Raw genomic sequence first — 22,983 nt, 5'->3', positions numbered from 1 at the left:
TGCATCCAGTATGTGTAGGCTGTACACTGGTTTATGTCTTACCTCCTGCACGCATACCCATATGATGCCTGTAGAAACTAGTTTGAAGCTGTGGAGCTCCAGTATTCTCCAGCACACCTCCTGACCTCTCCATAACCACAGAACTGCTTGCAGGGTCAACTCATGCACCCTGTCTATCACCACCAACCACGGCTTCACTGCAGGCTCTGCAATATATGCACATATTCTATTAATATAAGGATTTTGAAATTGAATTGAAGTAAAAAAAAATTGAGCAAGCAGTGTGGATTTCTTTTTTTTTCCTTGTCCAACTTGTTTAATTTAAATAAGCCATAGCGTTAAGATGACTACATGATGACTGTGGTGTATAGAACTTTATGTATGCCAGTTCTGCGACAGATAACTTCAAATTTGCTCATTCCATACATTACATTTAGTTAAAAAAAGTTATATTAGCATGCTTATCTGTGTTATTGTTGGCTAGTTTTCATGACACAGTGGCTGTATTAAAGCACACAACAATTGAGTAAACAGAAAACAATTAGAAAGCCATTAGTTAGCAAAACAAAACACAGGATATTGTTGGAGATGTCACATATGCACAACCACATAAACAGGATAAGACCAGACTCAACCAAAATACATAACCCTGACACTAGTAGTTTATTGACTAATCACAAAAGTTATTTTGTAAATCTAATGTCAACTGCAACCAATCAGATGAAGGGAGTGACGTCACAGGCGTGCAGTGTTGTTTTCGTCAACGATGACGATGACGAAATAATTTCGTTGACGCAACTTTTTTTTCATGCCGATAATGAGACGATGACGAGATAAAAATGGCTCGTTGATGACTAAAACATGACGAGACGTGTGTGAGCTTTCGTTGACGAGACGAGAATAGACGAAAATGTTAGTGGGTGGTCCGTCAGACGTTTAAAATGCACGACATTTCTGCTTATTGTGCATGCCAATTAAAACCTAAAAAGTATCTGCCGCTATGGCAAGCCGTTTTAGCATTAAATACTCTTTGCCAGACTAGTAGGCTATGGCAAGCCGTTTTAGCATTAAATACTCTTTGCCATACTAGTAGGCTATGGCAAGCCATTTTAGCATTCTATCCTTGTTTGGTTACGCCCACCACCTGGCGTGCTCAACATGTTACATTGTTGTCACTCAGACAGACAGACGATTAACCATGTTGGGGCAGTTTGCACATTATTTCAAATATATGTCTTTTATGTCTAAAACCATTCCTTCATTATTGTAATTATTGGTGAAAATAGTCGATCCGGAAGCTCACATTGTGTTGAACTATAGATCTGCTATTTTCACAACTTATAAGTGACACTACCCAACAGCAAAATACTTACTGACCTACATTAATTTGTTAAAAGACTACTTTTCCTACTTTTCTAAAATTGGACTAAAACTATCACATATAGAAGTGACTAAAATTTGACTAAAACTAATAAGCATTTTAGTCCAAAAGACTAAGACTAAGACTAAATCTAAGATGGTTGTCAAAAACAACACTGCAGGCGTGGTGACGTAAGCGACCAGGAAGTATAAAGCATGTGCGTTTGAAGCCGGCGTCAGCTTTTGTCATTCAGCGAAGTGAATATTGTCTGTCTGTTGCATGTCTGCTGTTTTTCTGTGCCAGTTTGCACAACTTTTATTTGAGTAGACATGTCAACCAAGAAAGGGGGAAAGAGTTTATATAAAAAAGCGGTTGAGCAGCCCCACAGAAGGTGTGTTCCTCCCTGCCAACGCTTCATTGTTGGTGGGGATACACACAATCTGTGTGTGGTCTGCTTGGGTGCGGAGCACACACAGTCAGCTCTCGAGGGGGCTGGCTGTTTGCAGTGTGATCGTCTTCCACTGCGGGTGCTTCGTTCCCAGAAAGCTCTCTTCGAGGAGTGAGCTTCCACCAGCGTTCCTTTGCGGGTCTGGCCCCGCTTCCGCCGAGGCGGAGCGGCAGCTGCACTCGTGGGGTTCACAGCTCGATCTGCTAGAGGGAATGGAGATGGGTGAACCCCTATCACATTCCTCACCTGGCGGATCGATTGATCTTTTGCTGGATGAGGAAGCCCACGCTGCGGTTCCTTCCTACCAGGAAGAGGTCTCAACACTTCTCCTATCTTCCTCCAAGGAGGTTGATGTGGAGAGCGTTGTTGAAAGTGTTCAACCGCTCCCCCAGTCCCCACAGTATGAGGAGCTCTTGGAGGTGGTGACTCGAAAAAATTTTGTCCCAGTCCTTTTTGCAGATCCTCTCCAAGTTAATTAAGGTTTTGAGGTTGATGTTTGGCAGCTTGAACCTTCAGCTCCCTCCACACATTTTCTAGGGGATTAAGGTCTAAAAACTGGCTAGACCACTCCAGGATCTTAATGTGCTTCTTCTTGAGCAAGTCCTTTGTTGCATTGGCTGTGTGTTTTGGGTCATACCCATCCACCCATCCACTACACAGGAAGCAGCTGGGGTTCACTGTTCAAATAAACCATTACCATTAAAATTATAATTTTATATAATGTTCAAATAAACCTACCATTAAAATTATAAACTGATCATTTCTTTGCCAGTTGGCAAACATACAAAGTCAGCAGTGGATTTAATAATCCCCACTGTATCCCTATTAATGTTCAGTGAGTAATTGTCTATAATTGCCACCCAGTTGGCCCAATGACGTTAGTGTTTTTAAGCATTTTACATTTATTAAATTAATAACTTATGTTCAGTTATTCTTATTAATTCTTTTGTTTTGAAACAGAGATTTTATTTTAAATATCACCAAGCTGATTACTTACTAAAAACTCCCACAGATCATGTTTTCATAACAAAGTGGTTGTATTTATGTATGTGAGTTGTTTACTTACTTTTTCAAATTAGTCCCATTAATGCTATTCTATTGTACATTCAGAAGGAGGTGCAGGTTTTAATCTGGTTTAGAGAACGCAAACCTAAAGTGGAACAATCAGCTGTATGCAAAGTGACATGTATCTGATGCAATGAAGCCACTTCCCCATGTCTCTTGTTCCAAAAGCAGCTTACAGTCAAAGAATTTTAGAGACAAATTCAACTGACTTTTGTGGCTACTAATTTATTGTGTTTATATGATATTCATTAGAATTTTTATAATTCATACAGGGTCCGAAATTAGCACTCGCCACTCGCCAAATGCGAGCAAATTCTCTGTCTGGCGAGTTAAATTTAAAGCGCCATCCGCCACATGGCGAGTAAATATTTTCACCAGTAATGCTAATCAGTATCAGTCTCACGGATCTCTGTGATGCTCCCCTGATCGGGCCAGTGCTGCCTTGTCACTAAAGTTTAATTTGCCGTGCGCAAATACAGTCTAATGGTGCGTTCACACTGAAAGCCAAGCGAATATGCGCATCGCGTCACTCGCTGTAGTTTTTCCCGTCACTAGCGCGAATAACAAGGCGGCGCGATCAACCATGGCAGAGATAAATATGATCGCTGCTTTGTACCTGTTGTGTAAGTCCTAAATACACCAGAAAGCCAAATGCCGACGTGTCTGGGTTCACAGCACAGTAATGTATCACAGATATATCTCAAGAATTCTTCTATAAACAAAGTGTAGAGAGAGTGTAAATAAGAGATTGATCTTGCGGTACAGAGAGCGTCGTTGATTATAATAGAGCTTTGTGATATCGGAAACTAAGATGAGTGACAGCTTTTAATATTTTTTTATGGGAGTTTGTAAATGAGATATTGATTTAATACAGCAGTTAAATAAACAAGAAGTTATTATTAAGTGACTTACATTGTCTGACACTAACACTATGGCTGATTTTCCGTCGTCAAAATTATTCTGGACCAAGTCATACTGCTGTGTTTGATTGTAGATGTGCAACGGCTCTGCGCGTCTCCATTCAAACACAGCGGTGTTTCTTTTACAAGTGAACATTTGTTTTTAAACGAATCTAGTGAAATGATTCAATTTCCCATTCATAAAGAGAGTCACTTGCTTTATTCTTGAATGAACCATGCATTCAAACGAATCAAATGAATATGATTCAGTGATCAATTTCAGTTTCGTGCCGCCACCTGCTGGCATATATTTTTAGTTATTGAAATCTTAAATACTTCTTTAATTCTTTAAATTATCAATTGTATTTAAAGAAAAGTTATGCTCCGATCGGGCCAGTAGAAAAATTCCTTAGCGTTGAACCCTGCTGTGGCACAAAGACTGCGTCAGAAGCAGGAGGCCAGATTTCATGGACAAAGAAAACAAGTAGTCTGACTAGATCAGATAGTTTGTTAAAAACATTTCCAAGTTATAATAAAAAATCTAAAATGACCAAAAAGTTGTTTTTCTTATTGATGTTTTAATTGTCACTCCTCTCTGTCCGGAGCACACATATTATACAGAATAACGTGCTTTGGATATATCTGTGTTAAAGTGTTATTCGTAGGGGTCCATTGTTCCATGGTGGTCTGTCATCCATGGATCAGTCGTACATTGTTTCTCTTTTTTTGGCATTCTTGGTTCTGGTGCCCATTTATGAATCGTGACATGTTATTTTGTTACTTTGTCCTGTGGAATTCCGTCCAATGCTGTCAGATCTTTTGAGACCCTGATACCAAATTGCACTAGATTTTGACTATGGTGGACCGGTTCTCAAAGGCCATTTCATTCTTCTGCCCAAATGCAGGGTTTGTATCAGGGTTTGTATGGCCATAAAAAGCTGGAAAACTCATGTGATTTCAGACCAAATGATGGTGATGAGCTGAGTCCTAGACCCTCTCACTCTACCAGAACCAGTGATTCACTATGTCATTGGAGGTTTATCCTTAAGATAGACAGATAGATGGTCACATCTAGGAGCTCAATGAAGGTTCCCAGGAGCCAGGAGATAAATTGAGGGCATCTACTGGACAAGGTCTTTGGGTATACCAAAGTATCTAAGAACATGGTTGATAAGAAATAAGGCAGCCTCCATAGCTGTTGGTAGCCCCAAGAGAGAAATGAGTTTGCATGACTTAGAGCAGCGGTTCTCAATTCCAGTCCTCGCAACCCACCGCTCTGCACATTTTGTGTGTTTCACGCATCGCTTCCGACATTTGTTCTATTCCAACGTTACTGCCCTTCGAAGTGGACATCACAGGATATTCCGCCATTATTCATTAGTTCGAAGCGAGCGTATGTGTTCCATTTGAAGGTCATTAAAGCGTGCGAGACGTAAATTTAAAATGCATTTATTTACAGATGTACTCATGTGTAGTGGATTCCAGGGCCCAGTTTATGGCAAGTGCCCCTCCCTGGCCACAATAGTGGACAAAGGTTTGCTACATTTTGATTGGATCTTGGTGGACTAACATAAGCAAACTGTCCAAACTGTGGGTGAAACAAAGAGAGATCACAAAGATCCATCCAAATCCATTCATAATTATGTTTTTAAACCTTGCAGGACCACAACACACATCTTGTACTTATTCAGAGAAATAAGTATTCTCACTGACAGCGATGTGTAGTGCAACATCTTACACAAACTCAGCTGTTAATGGACAAATGAATGCATGCATGACAGTTCAGTCTTTTCCCATCATGTTTGGACTTAATGTGTTCATTTCAATGACCAAATGTTTTCTGATTGTGTTTTGGAAAGTGAGAAATGCACCAGTAAAACATTATTGACACTTTTCTAACTTTATGTTTGGACTATGCAAATGACTTCCACAAGAGGAAAGAAGGGTGGGCTACCCCATGTTCCCCCGCTCTGATGGAACCAGCCAATCACAGCATGGAAATGGAGAAGCACCAAATTGCAATCTCCTCCTCATCGGAAAGGTATAAAGGTACCTCTCCAAAAGACACTAATCGTTCTGAGTCTGCTGCCCATTACAGGGAAGGCAGCAACAGATAATCGTTCTGAGTCTGAGTCCCGTAGGGGAAGGGACACTAACAGAGCAACAAAGTACTGAGTCTGAGTCCCGTCGGGGAAAGACATAACAGTTACACCAGTTCTGAGTCTTAGGCCGCAAGGGTGAGACTAGTGCTGGGCGATATGGAAAAATCATGTATCACGATATGGATTATTTTATATCACGATAACGATATATATCACGATATACCAAAATAAAGTACGTTTTCAGTTATTCTCTGAAAAGTTTGACAAAAATATCATTGCATAATTTTTTTGCAACTTTATTTTTATTCGTTATTTGAAGTGACATTTAACTGAACTGTCACAAATGAGAAAAATACATTTTAGTGCAGCAATATAAATGTATCAAATGACAACAGATGTGGTGGAGGTAGAGCTACAGTAGCCTTCACATTTTTTATCCACATCATAGTTAAATAGTATTATCAAAATAAACTATTTTTTATTAAAGTGCACAGCCATTTCAAGTTTCTGAGCAGAAAAGCACTCAATTATAAAAAATAAACAAAACATTTTTCAACCTTGTAGAGCAAAGTTTGCAAACCAAAATAAAGTATCACGCCTGTTTCACACATACTCCGTATGCAGTGCGTATACAGTCCGTGTGCGTTATGTATGCGGTGCAGAGGCAGCACGGACTCGTTTTGCTTCCACACAGGACGCGTTTGCAGTCCGTTCCTGATCCGCGGGTGTTTACCACAAACACACCATTTATCCGTTATTTTAATTTCAAATCCAAACGTGCTTTTTCAGCATTGGGATACTCTTTTATCACAGTACACTAATACAATAATACTAGACATATTCACGTTTAAACTCAACGTATTATAAACAACGTAGGCTATTATTCAATGCACTTGACTTCTAGATTTGTATAGGCTATTAAGTTGCTCAAGCAAGTTGCAACACATTTAAACACAGCATAGGTAGGCTATAGCTTCCTTTTCATATTGAAATTGGGCTATCACAAATATTTTAAATTAAAACTTACCACAGACAAGCAGTCGGCTCTCTGTGCCTTTCTTTCGTATTAAATCTTTATTAAAAACCATATTTTAAAGAACTTTTCTACCTGGACAAGTGCATCTATTATGTTGCCTTGTTTATTTAAAACTGCACTATTTTAAACCTAGCCAAAAAGCCACGTGTTGACTGTGAAACACAGTAGACTGCATTTATATGCATTTATGGTACATTTCCGTGTCAATCCATGTTCATTTTTACAGCGAACAATGCGCTGTCACTTTAATTCAGCGCATGCAGCACAGCAAAAACAGACTCTGTGCCGAAAGGATCGCTCCACTGCTGCAAACGCACCGCTTTTGGAACGCACTGCCGGACAGCAACCGCGTGCAGTGTGAACGATCTGATCCGTTAACATGGGTGCGGAAAAAAATACGCAACGCATACGCACCGCAGACGAAGTAACAGGCTTGAAACAGGCGTCAGCGTCGGGCGCGGAAACAGTCTTTTGGCAGAGTTAGCACATGACTGTCTTCTGCTCCGTGTCGGAGCTGTTGAAGCCAAAATGCAACAAAATCACTGACGTACCCCCACGTGTCGGTAAAAGTAACGTTACTTCTTGTCTGCTGCCTGCGTAGCAGTTTCAGTTTGTTGCGACTCGATCCGGGCATTCATCTTCAACCTCTTGCGTCTCCATCTTAGGCTAAGCACTCACGAGTTAAAGTATGTCGCAACAACGTAAAGCGTCACGTCGCACAAGACGGAGTTTCTTTGTGAAAAAGTTCGTTTTTATTCTTGATTATCACTTATAGGGTAGAGTATGCTTTGCACAGCAACAAGACACTATAATACATTTGTCATAGCCTATTTAATGCAATATTTTCTTTAGTAATTGGTAAAATTAGGTTAGAGACGATAGAAACGATAGAAGAGAAATAGGACGATAGACACTTTTCTATCGTCCCCACGATATATATCGTCATATCGCCCAGCACTAGGTGAGACAGTAACAGATCAAACTTCTTTCTGAGTCTGCGGCCCATTACTGGGAAGGCAGCTACAGATACCTCCATTCTGAGTCTCTAGCTCCACAAGAGAGAGACACTAACAGACACAACCATGCTGAGCCTACTGTCCAGAGAGACAGAAACAGACGCTCCACGCTTCGAGTCTCCAGCTTTGAGGCAGCAGCAGATACGACCACGTTCTGTCTGTGAAGAAAGAGATATTTTCCACGTTCAGAGTCTTCGTCCAGCGAGGCAACCACAGATGCAGCACGTCCTAAGTCTCCATCCGAGAGAGACAAAGCGGATTGACCAAGTTCTCTAGCCGAGAGAGGCAGAAGACCAACAGACATTTGCAACAAGGTTGAGCTCCAGCAAGCAAACCTTCACATCAGGTACCTTTGCTTGCGTGTTCCAAGCTAAGGGCCTTCAGCACCTACACCAGGGCCACATCTGCGTGTTCCAGATCTTAGGACCCTTTGGTGCTCCAGGAGATCAGCATCCTACAGCGCTTCATGCTCAAGGCTGTCGAAACGGATTCCTGCTCCTTTTCCCACTGACTGCTCCCAGCACAACCAGTGGAAGAATTCACCGCCACCGGACTGCTCAATCAACCACAGAGAACGTAAATATCACTTCCAATCCTCTTCCAGAAACCTTGGCATTGTTGTGTACTATCAGTGTATGATTTTTCTAATTTACATTAGATATTGTATAGCTGATTGCAGTTGATAACAAATAATAGCTCATTTATTTGTTTGATGCATAATAAGGTTCTTTACCTTATTTGTTTCAGAGTAGCAACAGTTTATCTTTCCATAAGATAACATAGCTATGACATAGTAACACCCAACTGAATCACAATTTATGCATCTTATGCACTTTATTCCTTTTGCATTTATTGTATTCATTTAATAGTTGATTACTCTTGTCTATCATTCATTAATAAATTTATTTTATTACACTTGTGTCTTCCTTGTGTTGATAATACAGTGAGAGGTTCTACAAGCTAGATATCCCACTAATCTTTCTTATGTGATGTACTCATAACCGCACATTAAGTGACATGTGATCCAAGAATCATAACGTCATCGGTGATACGAGTACCCATCACTACACTATTTCGCCTTCCTAGTGGGCGAAAGCAGCACTCACTACATAATTGGCGTCCCTAGGTGGGCCAAGTTAAAATGAGTTGAGTCTCCTGTAAAATTCACTACACATGTCACACTTCTCTAGTAAGTTTCATCTGTGTGTGAAGACGCTACATGCGGTGGCGTAGCGCAAATATGTGAATGAATCTTTCGAAGTATAGTAAACAGTTTTCCCCTGCTTAGGGAGCAGGGAGCAATGAACACTTTGCAGGGACCATGTTAATCGGATCGCAGTTCCTGCATGGACCTCACTTCTAAAGAGCTGGTTATCTGAATCAGGTGTGTTAACTAAGAGTGACATGCAAAATGTGCAGAGCGGTGGGGAGCGAGGACTGGAGAATATGTCCAAAATCACAAAGAAGCTGGTATTACCTTAGGAAGGAGGCAGGTCTGAAATCCACCTCTAGATGCAACCAAGGGAGATTAGGAATGAGCACAAGAAGGATCTTGCCAGATTTGACTGGCCCCTGGGTGACCAGTACCAACAAAGGAATGAGCTGTATGGAGTAAGTTTGGTTCTTAGAGTTATTGATACATCCTGTTAGCCAGGAGGACAACCCGGAGTGGGATTGGTACTGCTTCCCCTGGAAACAGATCAATAGCACAGTCCCATGGCCAGTGTGGTGGTAACTGGGAAGCTCTCTTGAGATAGAAGACATCTTTAAAGTTGGAGCAATAATTATGGATGTAAACAGATTGCTGATTCACGGGAATCTCGATTTAGGTAGACTGCTACTGATTGTGATCCCTTCTTGAGTTTAAGTGGTAATGTGGGAAAACAGGAAGGAAAACATAGCTTGCTCAATTTCTTAATCTCACCAGTTTTCTAAGAGTGTTCTGGCTAATTGTACAGTATTAAACACAGTCCCCCTAGGATGACACCAGCGGTGGAATTCTCCAGAACCAGCAAGTGAATTTCCTCATGGTAAAAGATCCCAACATGTAGACAAAGAGATTCGACTCTTTACTGGATATCTGCATGGTTCAGGGGTTTTCCAGTGATGGATTGAGCTTTGTAATGTCTCTCATGAAATAAATTTCCCTGCTGATCTAGAGTCGATAAGTGAGGCGACTGGAAAGGAAATAATCGAGACAGTAGTGATGGGGACGAGACCGCCTATGCCGAGTCCGAGTCTTTAAAGGGTTGAGACCGAGTCCGTAGGTTTTCAAATACACGGTCGAGTCTGAGTAAAGATCGAGTCTTTGAGGAGTCGAAACCGCATCGAGACCGATCAAAAAAAAGAGATTTTCATGATTTACTTACGTTTAACATCACCCAAGTATCATATTCAGCCATTAAATTCAGAGTGGGGATTGTTGGCTATAGGAGCAGTCTAGCTGGCACACTAGTCTACCAAACTTTTTCTCAGAATAATATTTTACGACTAGGGAGCTCAGCTGGAGTCAAAATTTTGTAGGCCTATGGCATGATGTCTACATTTGATTAAAGTTGAAGGTGTTGCATTTTGATACTAATAACAGCAATTTATAAATAACGTATAAACAGTTACATCATACAATTTACAATGTTCCAAAATCTTACTCATTACATACTGTATTTTAACAGTCTACAATTAACAACAATAGAGAGCCTTTTAGCACCCTTACCCCCCCAACAAACAAACAAACAAACAAACAAAAAAACTGTCAGAAGAGATTCAGAGAGTTCAAACTTCAAAGTGTGACATTTAATTATAGCAACCAGTTAGTTATATCATTAACACAGTTTACTTCACAATGTTCCAAAATCTTATTTGTTACATTTTTAACAGCCTACAATGAACAATAAAGAACCCTTTAGCACCCCCCCCCCCCCCCCCCCACACACACACACACACACAAACTGTAAGGATAGAGAGAAAGAGAGAGGGAGAAAGAAAGTTCAATGTGCGTCTTTTAACTATTTCAGCAAACAGTTGACCCTTTAGCACCCTTATCCATCCCACATTTAAAAACATGGGGAAAGCGGTCTCGTTGTCTTGGTCTAAAATTACGAGTCCACCTCCTTCCAATGAAGGTCGAAACCAAGTAAAGACCAAGTATTTTTGCTTTCAAGTCTGAGACGAGACCAAGTAAGCAAAAAATGGTCTCAAGACGTCTCGAGTACTACAACACTACGAGACAGTAATGAACTAACATAGTTTGGACAACACTCACCAAATGTCAAGGATGTATTCGCCAAAGACATACCCAGCAGCACCATAATAGAGGCATAATCTCTGGGTCAGCCACCACATGCGTTCCACCAGGGATAACGTGTAGATTTTACCAGCATGGGATCTGGAGATCTGGTGGATTGGTTTACCAATGAGAGGTGGAAGAAATGCCAGGCTTACCCCGTTAAGGTTTACCCACAAACCTGCATACGATAAGCTCCTCAAATAGAGAACTGTATTAATTTCTCAAGGCTGATGGAATCATCGTATGCAGCGAGATGCAGCCTGACATGAGGAGACAGTAAGTGGTGATAAGAGAGCTTTCGTTCCAACCACTTCTTGGTGCTAGGGTGCGAAACTTAACATAATCAATAATGGCTTCAAATAATAAAGTTGATCACCAATGAAAGTACCTCCAGCAAACTTACCAAAAACTTTGCTGAAGTGTGCCACAAAGCTGTTTAATGTCTGTGTTACAGGTCCATTTTGCCACCACATTGTATCTGCCCACTGCAGCACTTTCTCTGCTAATACGGAAATTAAGAATGAGATCTTAGCTCTCTCAGTAGGGAATCATTGTGGCTGCATCTCGCGGGCCATTGAAAATTGCAATGGAAATCCGTTGCACTTCTTTGCCAGGGAATCAGAGTAGGGCATTGATTTGGCCATGGTAGGTGGCAAAGAAGTGCTCAGTGCAGTGACTGGAATTGTGGTGGTTGGATGACAGAGAGACTGCGAAGCAAATCAACCAATTCCTGAAATGTGTTCATGCTCATGAAGTGCTCGTGCTGCCCGTTTCTGTTTTCAGTACGGTCTTCTGTCAGGAAAACACATACTGGACAGATTGGTAAGTTTTAAAACAATCCAGAAACACTTTATTAAATGACTCGGATGAAATATATAGCAATAGAATGAGTGAGAACACACCATTGGGAAAGGAATAGAGTAAATGTACTGAGGTGTTTGGCAGGAGTTGAATGGTGAGGATGCCATGAGTCTACTGTGCAGTGCTAAGAGCAGCTATTGGTTACGGCAGTATGGCACACAGTTCTACACCTTAAAACACCACATTTAATGGTTGAGGCAATGGAATCATGAGCACTGCAGCTATGTGGTGGGGCAATAAGATAATCTCCAGTAACAGCAGCACAGGTAAAGATGGGCAAAAAGTATCTAGAAATTCAGGTCAGTTTATTTGTGAAAAAATAAAAATGCATTGTTGGAGAAACAAACACAGATGTTGCTCAGTAAATAACAGTTTTCTAACAGAGAACTTGTTGCATAGATTATTTGTATGGTGATCTTTAAACCAAATTGTTCATGTAGGAACTTGACTTACCATCATCTTCTAATTTTATTTCATGATGTTCATCCAAGGAGGTGGACGAAATTTGATCACTACATTTTCCATGGATCTGCCTTTCCTTCAACCTTTAATGGGAAAAAAAAAAACTCATTATACCACAGGGGAGGTGTGTTGTGGTTTTGAAACTATTTACTTTAGTTACATATAGTTGCTTGCTTTATTAATTAGGAAACACAAAATGAGATAGAGCACCATCTAGTGTTTTCGAACCTCATTTACTGTTGTTAAAGTAACCAACTGGTTGTTTAAAAAAAGAGACATTTCTTTCAGCTGGCTAAAAAGTCTTTGGTGGACACATGTTATTGAATATTTATTGTTAGGCATATGGCCTATAAGTCTCTTTTTATACTGGAGCCAAACCTGAGAAAGCACACCAGAATATTCCACTGCGTTCCTTGACACACAATTTGCGTAGCTGTAATTTATAGGTGGGGTTTATGCTGATTGTGAATCAGCGTACACGAGCGCCCTATTTACGAATGATTGGAATTCATTAACTATCAAACCGGATGCTTACAATGCATTTGTGAATCCGGAGGAGAGTTCTTATGTAAGTTCAAGACAATTTTACCTTAAATCAACAGGTAAGTATGTTGAAACAAAACTTTTGAAGAGAAGGCAATTCTAGACAATTAAAAGTAGTATTCCACAGTAGGTACCCCACTGAATCATTCTCAGACTTAATCCTGACAACAATGGAATAACACTTGGAAGAGAATTGTCAGGAGGCTTAATTATTAGCACAAAAGAGGACAGTGGTACAAGAATAATAATTGTTTTAAGTGTAAATGTATAGCAAAAGTATAGAAAAACAATAGAATAGAACAATAAAATAGACAATAGAAATAGAAAAAGCAATGGACTTGCGACAAAGCCCCTGAAATATTCTGGCCTTCACTTTAAGCTTTCATTTATTGATGATTGTTTTTCTGCTAGAAAAGGAGCAGGTGAAATACCAAGCAAGTGTCTCAGAGCTGGCAAGAACTATGAAAAGAGTGACTGTTTTTCTCACAGAGTAAGATTCAGCCTGCAGAAGTGACATGCATGATTGTTGTCCATAATGGAACTACCTGCTGTAGCCAAACTAATTTAACCTTTTCCAAAGACCATATTTAGACAAAATATAGACTTCTGGGAATCCACACTCCGGTCTCATGAGACCAAGTCAATCATTTCAGTCATCTAACCTCATCCAAAAAAATTTTTTTTTTCTTATTATAGTATAACTATATTTAATTTGCATAACAGTGAATTCATGACAGTATTGATAAAGCACTCCCTCACGTGTTCAGCACTCATACACCCCTATACTACTACTGAACTTCACTGTGGGAACCAGGCACTTCTCACTGCACTCCTCCTCTAGCAACAACAGTAGTAGAGGAGTGTTGCTTTTTCTATATTTTCACACTTAAAACAATGATTCCTACCATTGTTCTCTTTTGTGCTAAGAAATAAGTCTCCTGACAATTCTCTCCCAGGTGATACCATTGTTGTCTACAAATTCTGAGTAATTTGCGCATAAAACAGAACTTTCCGAAAACTCTCCTTCGGATTCACAAATGCTCCGATTTGACAGTTAAACATGTATATAGTAATGAATTCAATAATTCGCAAATAGGCCACTCATGCATGCACATTCACTATCAGCATAATCCCCACCTATGAATTACAATTACTCAAAACGCAGTGGAATATTTTGGTCTGCTTTCTCAGGTTTGGCTCCAGTTTAAAAAAAGACTAATAGGCCATATGCCTAACAATAAATATTCAATAACGTGTGTCCACCAAAGAGTTTTTAGCCAGCTGAAAAAATGTCTTTTCTTTTTAAATGACCAGCTGGTGGCACTTGAAAATGCTTTGGTGGCGCAGCATTTTTACAGCTAAGACGCTTTAGTTGCTATGATCTGGAATATCCAAGGCAGCAACGTATTACTAGTAACTTATTGTTACAAATTTTACTAAAAATGTCTGTATTTTCAAAATGTTAGTTGATATGAAAAAAATGTAAACCTGCTCCCTACCAAAATATGTAAATAGTATGTAAAACATTCTCTGGTTTTTTTTTTTTAAAAACATATGACACTAAATTCCATTATAATAAATACAAATTCACCATTCACTCACCATTTCTTCAGTTTTTCTGTGTTTTTCTTCATCCTGCAGTGAGTAAAACCAAAGTCAATGTTTATTAAAGGAGATTTCATAGTGTACAAATAATGAAGGTGCTTTGTAGGGGAAAGGTTAGGGACCATAGTATCCAGGTAGTGCAAATTATATTAAAGAACAGCTACCTGGGCTGCAATGAATACACATAAGCACACACATTAAAACTGTTAACACATTTGGGGTTTGGTTCCTCTAAGGGGGAAATTATGAATTCAAAACACATAATGGAATCACTTATATTATATTAAAAGGTAAGATAAGATGTTATTTTTAATAAGATGTTAGCCAAGCACTGAAGATGCCGGGACCCTATTGTTTTTGTATTGATTTTCTTTTTGTTATTATTATTATTCTTTTTATGCCCTAAATGTGTTTGGCCAGCCACAACTGTAAGCTGTAGAAACATCAAATGTGGCAGGATGGTCCCCAATTTCCTCCAAAACTCAGCTGCACACTAGGGCTGCCCCATTAATCGAAATTAAACTGCATTCGAGATTTGGCAAAAGCTGTGATTTTCATATGCAGCTTGTCAGTGAAGCACGGATTTGTGATCAATAGTGAAAACTGGTCCATCCGAAGGCCAAAGGGTACTCTCACACTGAAACTCCAAATATGCCCCACAGAAGAAAGGTAATGCACATGTTTCCCAGAAATGCCTAAAGCCATAGCTGAATAAACAGAGACTGAACTGCTTTCATTGATTTCAACGTGACATGATTCCAAACATTCGACTGATGTTGTGAAGTACATTTACATTTAGACATTTAGCAGAAGCTTTTATCCAAAGCGACTTACAAAAAAGGACAATGTAAGCAATTAAAAACAACAAAAGAGCAATAACATGCAAGTGCTATGACAAAATAGCTAGAATAAAAAAAGAAAAAGCAAGCTAGTGTTAGAGGCCTAAAAATAGATAGATAGAATACAAGAACAGAGGAGCTAGTGTTTTTGTCTGAATAGGCAAATTTAAAGGATTTGTCGACAACAACTGTTTTTTTTCTCTCAATAAAATTTTGTCTGATATGTGTATAGCAGCTTTTTTTTATTCATGCAGCAAATGTTTTAAAACTAATTAGTACGTAAATAAGTTTTTTAACTTTACATGCTTTGAAGGAACTTTTAACTAACTTTTGGGGTAGTTTAAAGTAAAACATTGTCATGAATTCGTTTTAAATTACAAAATGCATTGTTATAGGCCTACAGGTCCTTTTCAAAAAATGACTTTTTTTGTATTAAAAACACTTTTCTTTTATTGGTCGGATGAAATATGCTATTTTTTTTAGATGAATTTTGGGTTTTCATGAGCTGTATGCCAAAATCATCAATATTAAAACAATAAAAGTCTTGAACTACTTCAGTTGTGTGTAATGAATCTAAAATATATGAAAGTCTAATGTTTATCAGTACATTACAGAAAATAATGAACTTTATCACAATATGCTAATTTTTTGAAAAGGACCTGTGTTGTTTAAGCAAAGTATATAGTCGCATATAACATAGTGATGTATTGATACATATTAGACAGTGCATGTTAACAGCCTACGCGATTCCTTCGAAAAATTCTCCTTTTGCTCAGCTGCGCATTGGCGCACACAATCTTAGCAGTCATGTCTGTGATCGGCTATTATTCAACGCTGCAAAAACATGCTTTAAAATATGTTTTAATATAGAACTTTATTCAAGTTAATGTTTTATATATATAATTATATATATAAATTATTATATATAAAAACTGTGCCCCCCTATGAAAACAAAATGCCCCCCCAATGAAAATGCTCTGGTGACGGCCCTGCATCAGGAGGGTACATTTAACGTGAAAGTCTGTGAAAGTGATTTTGTGCCTCTTTTGGATAGCACAATAATGCGTCGTTCACTTGCAGAACGCAAGCTTCTAGAGGGCTCATAAGTCTGAAGTAATACATTTAGGTAAAGGGGTGCAGAGCCAGTGGTGGTTTTGTAGGAAAACATTAATACCTTGAATTTTATGTGAGCAGCTATTGGTAGCCAGTGATAATGATCTTTTCAGCTCATTAAAAACTAATCTTGCAGCCACATTCTGGATTAATTGTAAAGGTTTGATAGAACTGACTGGAAGACCTGCCAAAAGAGCATTGCAATAGTCCAGCCTGGACAGAACAAGATCTTAAATAATGAGTTGTGAAGCATGTTCCGAAAGAAAGGGCCTGATCTTCCTGATGTTGAATAAAGCAAATCTGCAGGACCGGGCAGTTTTAGTAATGTGGTCTGAGAAAGTCAACTGATCATCAATTACAACTCCAAGGTTTCTGGCTGTTTTTGAAGGAGTTATGGTTGATGTTATAAGTGACCCAATTTTGCCATGCTTTCAGAAGGAGGAGCATTTACTACTGATCACAGACCAGTACTTCACTGCCAAGTTGCGCATAACAGCTTTCATAATTGTAGATCGATTCATCACACTAACCCAGATGATTTAATAGTGATTTCAACCAAATTTCTCTGAATTGTGCAGCCCTATTGCACACACACACACACACACACACACACACACACACACACACACACACACACACACACGTTTGTTTTTGTGAATTGTGGGGACATTCCATAGACGTAATGGTTTTTATACTGTACAAACGATATTTGCTATCACCCTACACCTTCCCTACACCTAAACCTAGCCCTCACAGGAGACTGTGCATATCTTTACATTCTCAAAAAAACGTATTCTGTATGATTTATAAGCCTTTTGAAAAGTGGAGACATGGGCAATGTCCTCATAAGTCACCCTCTCCTTGTAATACCTATGTCATACCCATGTTATTACACAAATTTGTGTCCTGATATGTCACAAAAACACACACACCAATAAAGGTGGTGCTATATAATAAGTACTTCTACGTTTTTGTTCATGTCTCCACAACTATACAGGTAACGGTGAAAATAAAAACAAAACAAAAGCTAAACAAAATATATCCCGGATTTGTGCAATGCATAAAGTAGTTTTTTATAAACCTCCTTTTTAGAACTCGTCCTAGACCATTTGTCCAATTAATGCCAAATATTGCATGTATCATCTAGAGACAAAAAGAATTCATAAAATAGTTTAGAAGATATAGTTTACTAAGTGTAAACTTTGACAGTTTGAGATAATATAACTATATTTTATTATTGTGTGTATCGGAGAGTTAGCAAAATTCAACAATTGAGTGGGACACTATTTGTAATTTAAATGAGTTGGAAAAATATTGGTCCCAATCAACCTGAATTCACCCTACTCTTTTAAATCATGATTGCATTACAATATGTTGTTTTAAACCCCAAATAACTATTATATTTTACTTAGAACTGTATTATAATTATTCATTAACAATGATTCAGTTGTGTAATGTTCATTAATAAATAAACAAAACAAAATAAAATAAAATAACATTTTAGTCATTTTGATAGTAAATTGTCGTGTAGCTAGCTACTTTTTCAGAAGGGTAGTTTAAATGTAGCTTTACTACTGTAATTTATGACTAGCTTGTAGCTGGTCAAACTACAGTTTCAGAGTAGCTTCCCCAACACTATATTTAAATAGCATATATTTACATTGAACTTGGCTCATGAACAGATGGTGATGTACTAAGCAGTATATGAAAAGTGTTTCTGCTGCTTCATGAAAACCTTTCTGAAATGTCTGTGTATTTGACAAATATTGCATTTAATTGACTTAATCTGTAATAGTGTATGCAAACAGTGCACAAGTGTCACTACCAAGAGAAGAAATGTAAAAATATAATTTATAATAATGAGCTTTTGATTGTCTACATAGCCTAATAAGCGCACACGTAAAGCTTGCCACAGCACACCAGCAGATATAATAATTATGACTGTGTCAGGGAAAAACAGCAAAGAGACTGCATTAACGTTTTAATAACTAGTGCTTTCTTTGTTTTCGTTTTAAGAGGTGAAGTCTGCGACACTGACTCGTCATCTCCGCAGTAGTGGATGTGCTTGTATACATGTTTCATTCAAATTACATAATCTGGGAATATTTGTTTTCTATTTGAATTGGTTAAATTAAAAGTAGACATTTCACTCTCTATAGATGCTTTTCATGTCTGTAAGGCAAGTATACACAGAGTTTCGAAGTTTCGCACTCAAGTTCACAGACACCGGCAGAAAGTGCAACCTGTTGGCTTTTATTATTTTACAAAAGCGCAACGTGTCGTTGTTATTCGGAGTGCACACAAATAAGTGTACAGTCTTTATAGATTCGACAGATGTATTATAAGACCTTTATCTGTATGCAAAGTTGCTACTAAATACATCTTTCAGATGAAAAGCCATATTTGAAGTCAGTTAATGATAGATGAGCATTTGGATGTCCTTCCCGTTGTACTATATTACCACATAGACCAGCTGTAAACAATCTGTCCGTCATGGACTCTGTGACTTTACCATTTCCTGTGGAGTTTTTTTTTTCTGTGACTAAGCGGCTAATAAAATTTTAGTCGACCAAGCCTCTTCTCATCGACTCTTTGGGAGCAGCCCTACTAATGTGTCATGTTGTGATTGGTTGTTTTAGTCTAGTCTAGCTTTGTTCTATGTAACCTGCTGTTTGGTGAGTTGGTCTCATAGACTGTATTCAAATTCATGTTATGTCCAGTTGTTTGCTCATGTTTTGGTTAATAAACTGCACTTAAGTTCACATTTGACTCACCTCAGTGGACTAAAAACTGAGACCTAAGTACAATAATATGAAAAAATGGAAACAATTAAAACTGAAGCTGCTGCAAGAAGTTGAATACTCACATATCAAAAATCCCCTTCAGTGTTTCCTTCAGGTCTTCTTCTCTGAAATATCATAAAATATTATAGAATTATGTCCAAAGTATGTTACATTAAAAGAAGTGTACTGCACTGGCTTGCCTTGCATAGCCCTGCCATGTCTGGCTCTTCCTTGCTTTTCTGTGCCAGAGACTGAATGTTTCCCTTACTGGGTAATTTGTTTTTGTTTAGAATTCAAATAAAGGTCCATAATTGCTGCATTTGCTGCATCTGTATAAATGTCTGATCCACTTTTAAATTACTTGACTGGTCACTCCCGGAGGTTTACCAAACAACCTTGAGAATTATATTGTTTGTTTAATGCTAATACTGTGCCTATAGAAAAATCACCATACCCTGTGAAAACCTTTGCCTTTTGTGACATTACACCCTGGAAAATAAAATAAATTAAGTCTAAAAACATTAATACCTGATTTATCCCTTTCTTTATCCCTTTTTTATCCCATGTACACATTTTAACCCTCATCATTAAAGTAAAAATATAATTTTAAACAATTCTGGAGGAATTATAAAAAATTAATCAGTGAAATGCTTGGTTTGGTAAAGTGATCAGCCCTTTAGAGTATACCATTGTAAACTTGCTTGGATAACACCACTGGATATGGCGAATCCCGGTTGAAATTAATACACAAGAATGCTTTTTTAATTTAACCTGTTTTCATGTCTGTTACTATCGGCGTGTCTTTAGAGCTATTACACGGTCTAAACTGTGTTTTGCTCCAGCTGTATAAACACATATGCTAAATGCAACTTCTAATATGCTTAATATTTCGTTCCTGCAAACAATGCAAACTGCTAACATAACGCTTTGTATTAACTTGTTTATGGTTGCTCATTTTTTTTATTAATTAGGCAGACCACACAATATACACAGCGATATAGATTAAAAGAGCATTCACATATCTGAGATGTTGATTTCAGTTATTTCTGAAGCACGTTGCAACTGCTACAGCAAGCACTAGTCATATATTTGAATGTTGAGCAGCGAGCTCATTTGCTACCAATACAGGAGAAAACCAATCAGCTGTGTCGTGTGATAATGTCATTATGTCAGATTGAGTTAGACCTATTGGACTGCGTCATCTAAAGTTTCATGCCAGAACTTTGTATATATATATATATATATATATATATATATATATATATATATATATATATTGTTACTGTACGCCCACTGGAGTCTCGTCAGTAGGTCACACAAGCTCTGATAAATCTAAAGTAAACTAACTCTGGAACAGGTTATGTTCAGAGGATAATTTGCTATGGCTACTTACATACCTTGAAAGTTACCTGTGATTTTGAAATTTACCCTTAAACACACTTGGGTATGTCACATAAACTGCTTTCTGGAATACCCCCTTGGACAAATTTATCAAGGTCTTCAGTGTCACTAAAAGCTTCCAGGCAAGTGTTTTGGAGTAGGTTGCAGTTAAAACCTGTAGTACACTGGCCCCTTCATGACCAGGATTGGATAGATATGGCCTCCAGGAACTGGACTGCTCAACAGCATTGCACACTTTGTATGACTTCCATATCTAACATACCTGATTCAACATACCTGACTGAATTTTATTAGAAGACCTGAATTGGGTGTTCTATAAGGGAGACATACAAAATTCCTCCAGGACAGGTTTGAAAACTCCTGTTTTATGATACATGATTAAAATAGATTGCCCTTATTATAATTAAAAAAGAACTGAATGTTGTGGAGTTTTTAATCTGACGGTATTAAATATAAGCTTTCCTGTTTGGTCATTATTTCCAAAAGATAAATGTGCATTGTGTTTATGAGTCTGACTATTTTTACACACCTGTTAATTCTGTTCCTTGTCACTACCGTCTGAAGATCAGTTAGAGAGAGGAAATCACAGTTGAAATAATGCAGCTGAAGAATGCAGGCCAGAAGGAAGAAGGCTGGCAGTAAGATTCGTGCAAATAGTTCAATGGTATCAAACTGTTCTAGTCCAATGTCTCGCAACCTGACACAGAATGAAGACATGGATTTCATATGTTTAAACTGTCTCATAAATAAACGTACATGCTATGAGTGAAAGCAGAATCATTTTTAACAGTGTCAGAAATGAACAGGGCCAAAATTGAATGAGAAAACACACATATACATATACATATACATATACATATCGTCACCTTAGAATTAGAAGGTTCTATCTGCGTTCTAAGTGGTTTTGAGATATTGAGCTTTAAAGATTTTGCATTTCATATAGCAAAAACGATATAGGGAACAAATTTCTTTACTACATGAAAATGACAGGGACCCTAAATGTATTCTAAATGTACAATATCAAAATCCTCTTAAATTTTAAAATGGGGATTTTAGGAACAGGTCAAACGCAGATAGAACCTTCTAATTCTAAAAAGTAATTTTTCGCTTGGAATTATAAGGTTCTATCTTGCAAAACATTAATTAAAGCAACTGTTTTCAAGAAATACTTGTAAATACTTTTAATTTTTAGTTTTAGTTTACTTATAATTTGCTTTAAAACATAAATTAGTGTTGTAACAATGTGTCAACATGTATGAGAAAGGTAAATTTAATGCTTTTCACATGTATTTCATATTTTAGTATTAACTTTTTTTTTTCTTGTTTTAAGTTAGGCATAAAATATGCAAAATAATTTTGTCCAGAGCAGCTGTTAATTTTAGGTAGGATTATAGTAGGTAATTACACATTATTGCAAAAACAGTCAAAGCACCTACTCCTAATTCATCTGACTGGGACTTTATTCCATAAAAAGTGGGACAGGGAAAATGTCTGTCTCTAGATCGGTATGGCCGGGACAACATGCTGATGTTTTTTTGTTGTTGTAATTAAGACTTTAAAGCTTAAAATTGTCATTTTAAAGCTTAATATTGTCATATTTGTGACCCTGGACCACAAAACCAGTCATAAGGTTAAATTTGACAAAACTGAGATGTATACATCATATGAAAGCTCAATAAATAAGCTTTCTATTGATGTATGATTTGTTAGGATAGGACAATATTTGGCCGAGATACAACTATTTGAAAATCTGGAATCTGAGAAAATCACCTTGTCCAAATTAAATTCTTAACAATGCATATTACTAATCAAAAATTACATTTTGATATATTTATAGTATGAATTTTACAAAAAATCTTCATGGAACATGATCTTTACTTAATTTCCTAATGATTTTTGGCATAAAAGAAAAATCAATAATTTTGACCCATACAATGTATTTTTGGCTATTGCTACAAATATATCCCAGCGACTTAAGACTGGTTTTGTGGTCCAGGGTCACATTTAAGATATTTTAAGACTTTAAACTGCATAAATGTTTCGCCAATCACCATATTCGGTTTTTTTTTTTTTGCAACCCAGATATGAATCTGACATGGATGAACATATAAACTACTGTAATAGGAAAAAAAAAACAAAAAAACAAAAAACAAAAAAAAAACTC

General features: G+C 37.8%; 1 protein-coding gene across 1 annotated transcript in view; it reads right to left on the bottom strand.

Moving 5' to 3' along the window:
• Positions 1 to 22,983, bottom strand: part of LOC141340109 (piezo-type mechanosensitive ion channel component 2) — a 203,914-nt gene that overhangs the window by 106,771 nt on the left and 74,160 nt on the right. Inside the window, exons 15-19 of the mRNA XM_073845042.1 lie at positions 21,349 to 21,578; positions 19,502 to 19,543; positions 14,681 to 14,713; positions 12,527 to 12,618; positions 43 to 206 (exon numbers count right to left, since the gene is read on the bottom strand). Coding sequence (XP_073701143.1) covers positions 43 to 206; positions 12,527 to 12,618; positions 14,681 to 14,713; positions 19,502 to 19,543; positions 21,349 to 21,578 — 561 coding nt within the window. The remainder of the gene's footprint in view (positions 1 to 42; positions 207 to 12,526; positions 12,619 to 14,680; positions 14,714 to 19,501; positions 19,544 to 21,348; positions 21,579 to 22,983) is intronic.

Source organism: Garra rufa, chromosome 8 (assembly GCF_049309525.1).
Source record: "Garra rufa chromosome 8, GarRuf1.0, whole genome shotgun sequence".
Taxonomy (NCBI): domain Eukaryota; kingdom Metazoa; phylum Chordata; class Actinopteri; order Cypriniformes; family Cyprinidae; genus Garra; species Garra rufa.
This window is presented reverse-complemented; position numbering and strand designations above follow the sequence as displayed.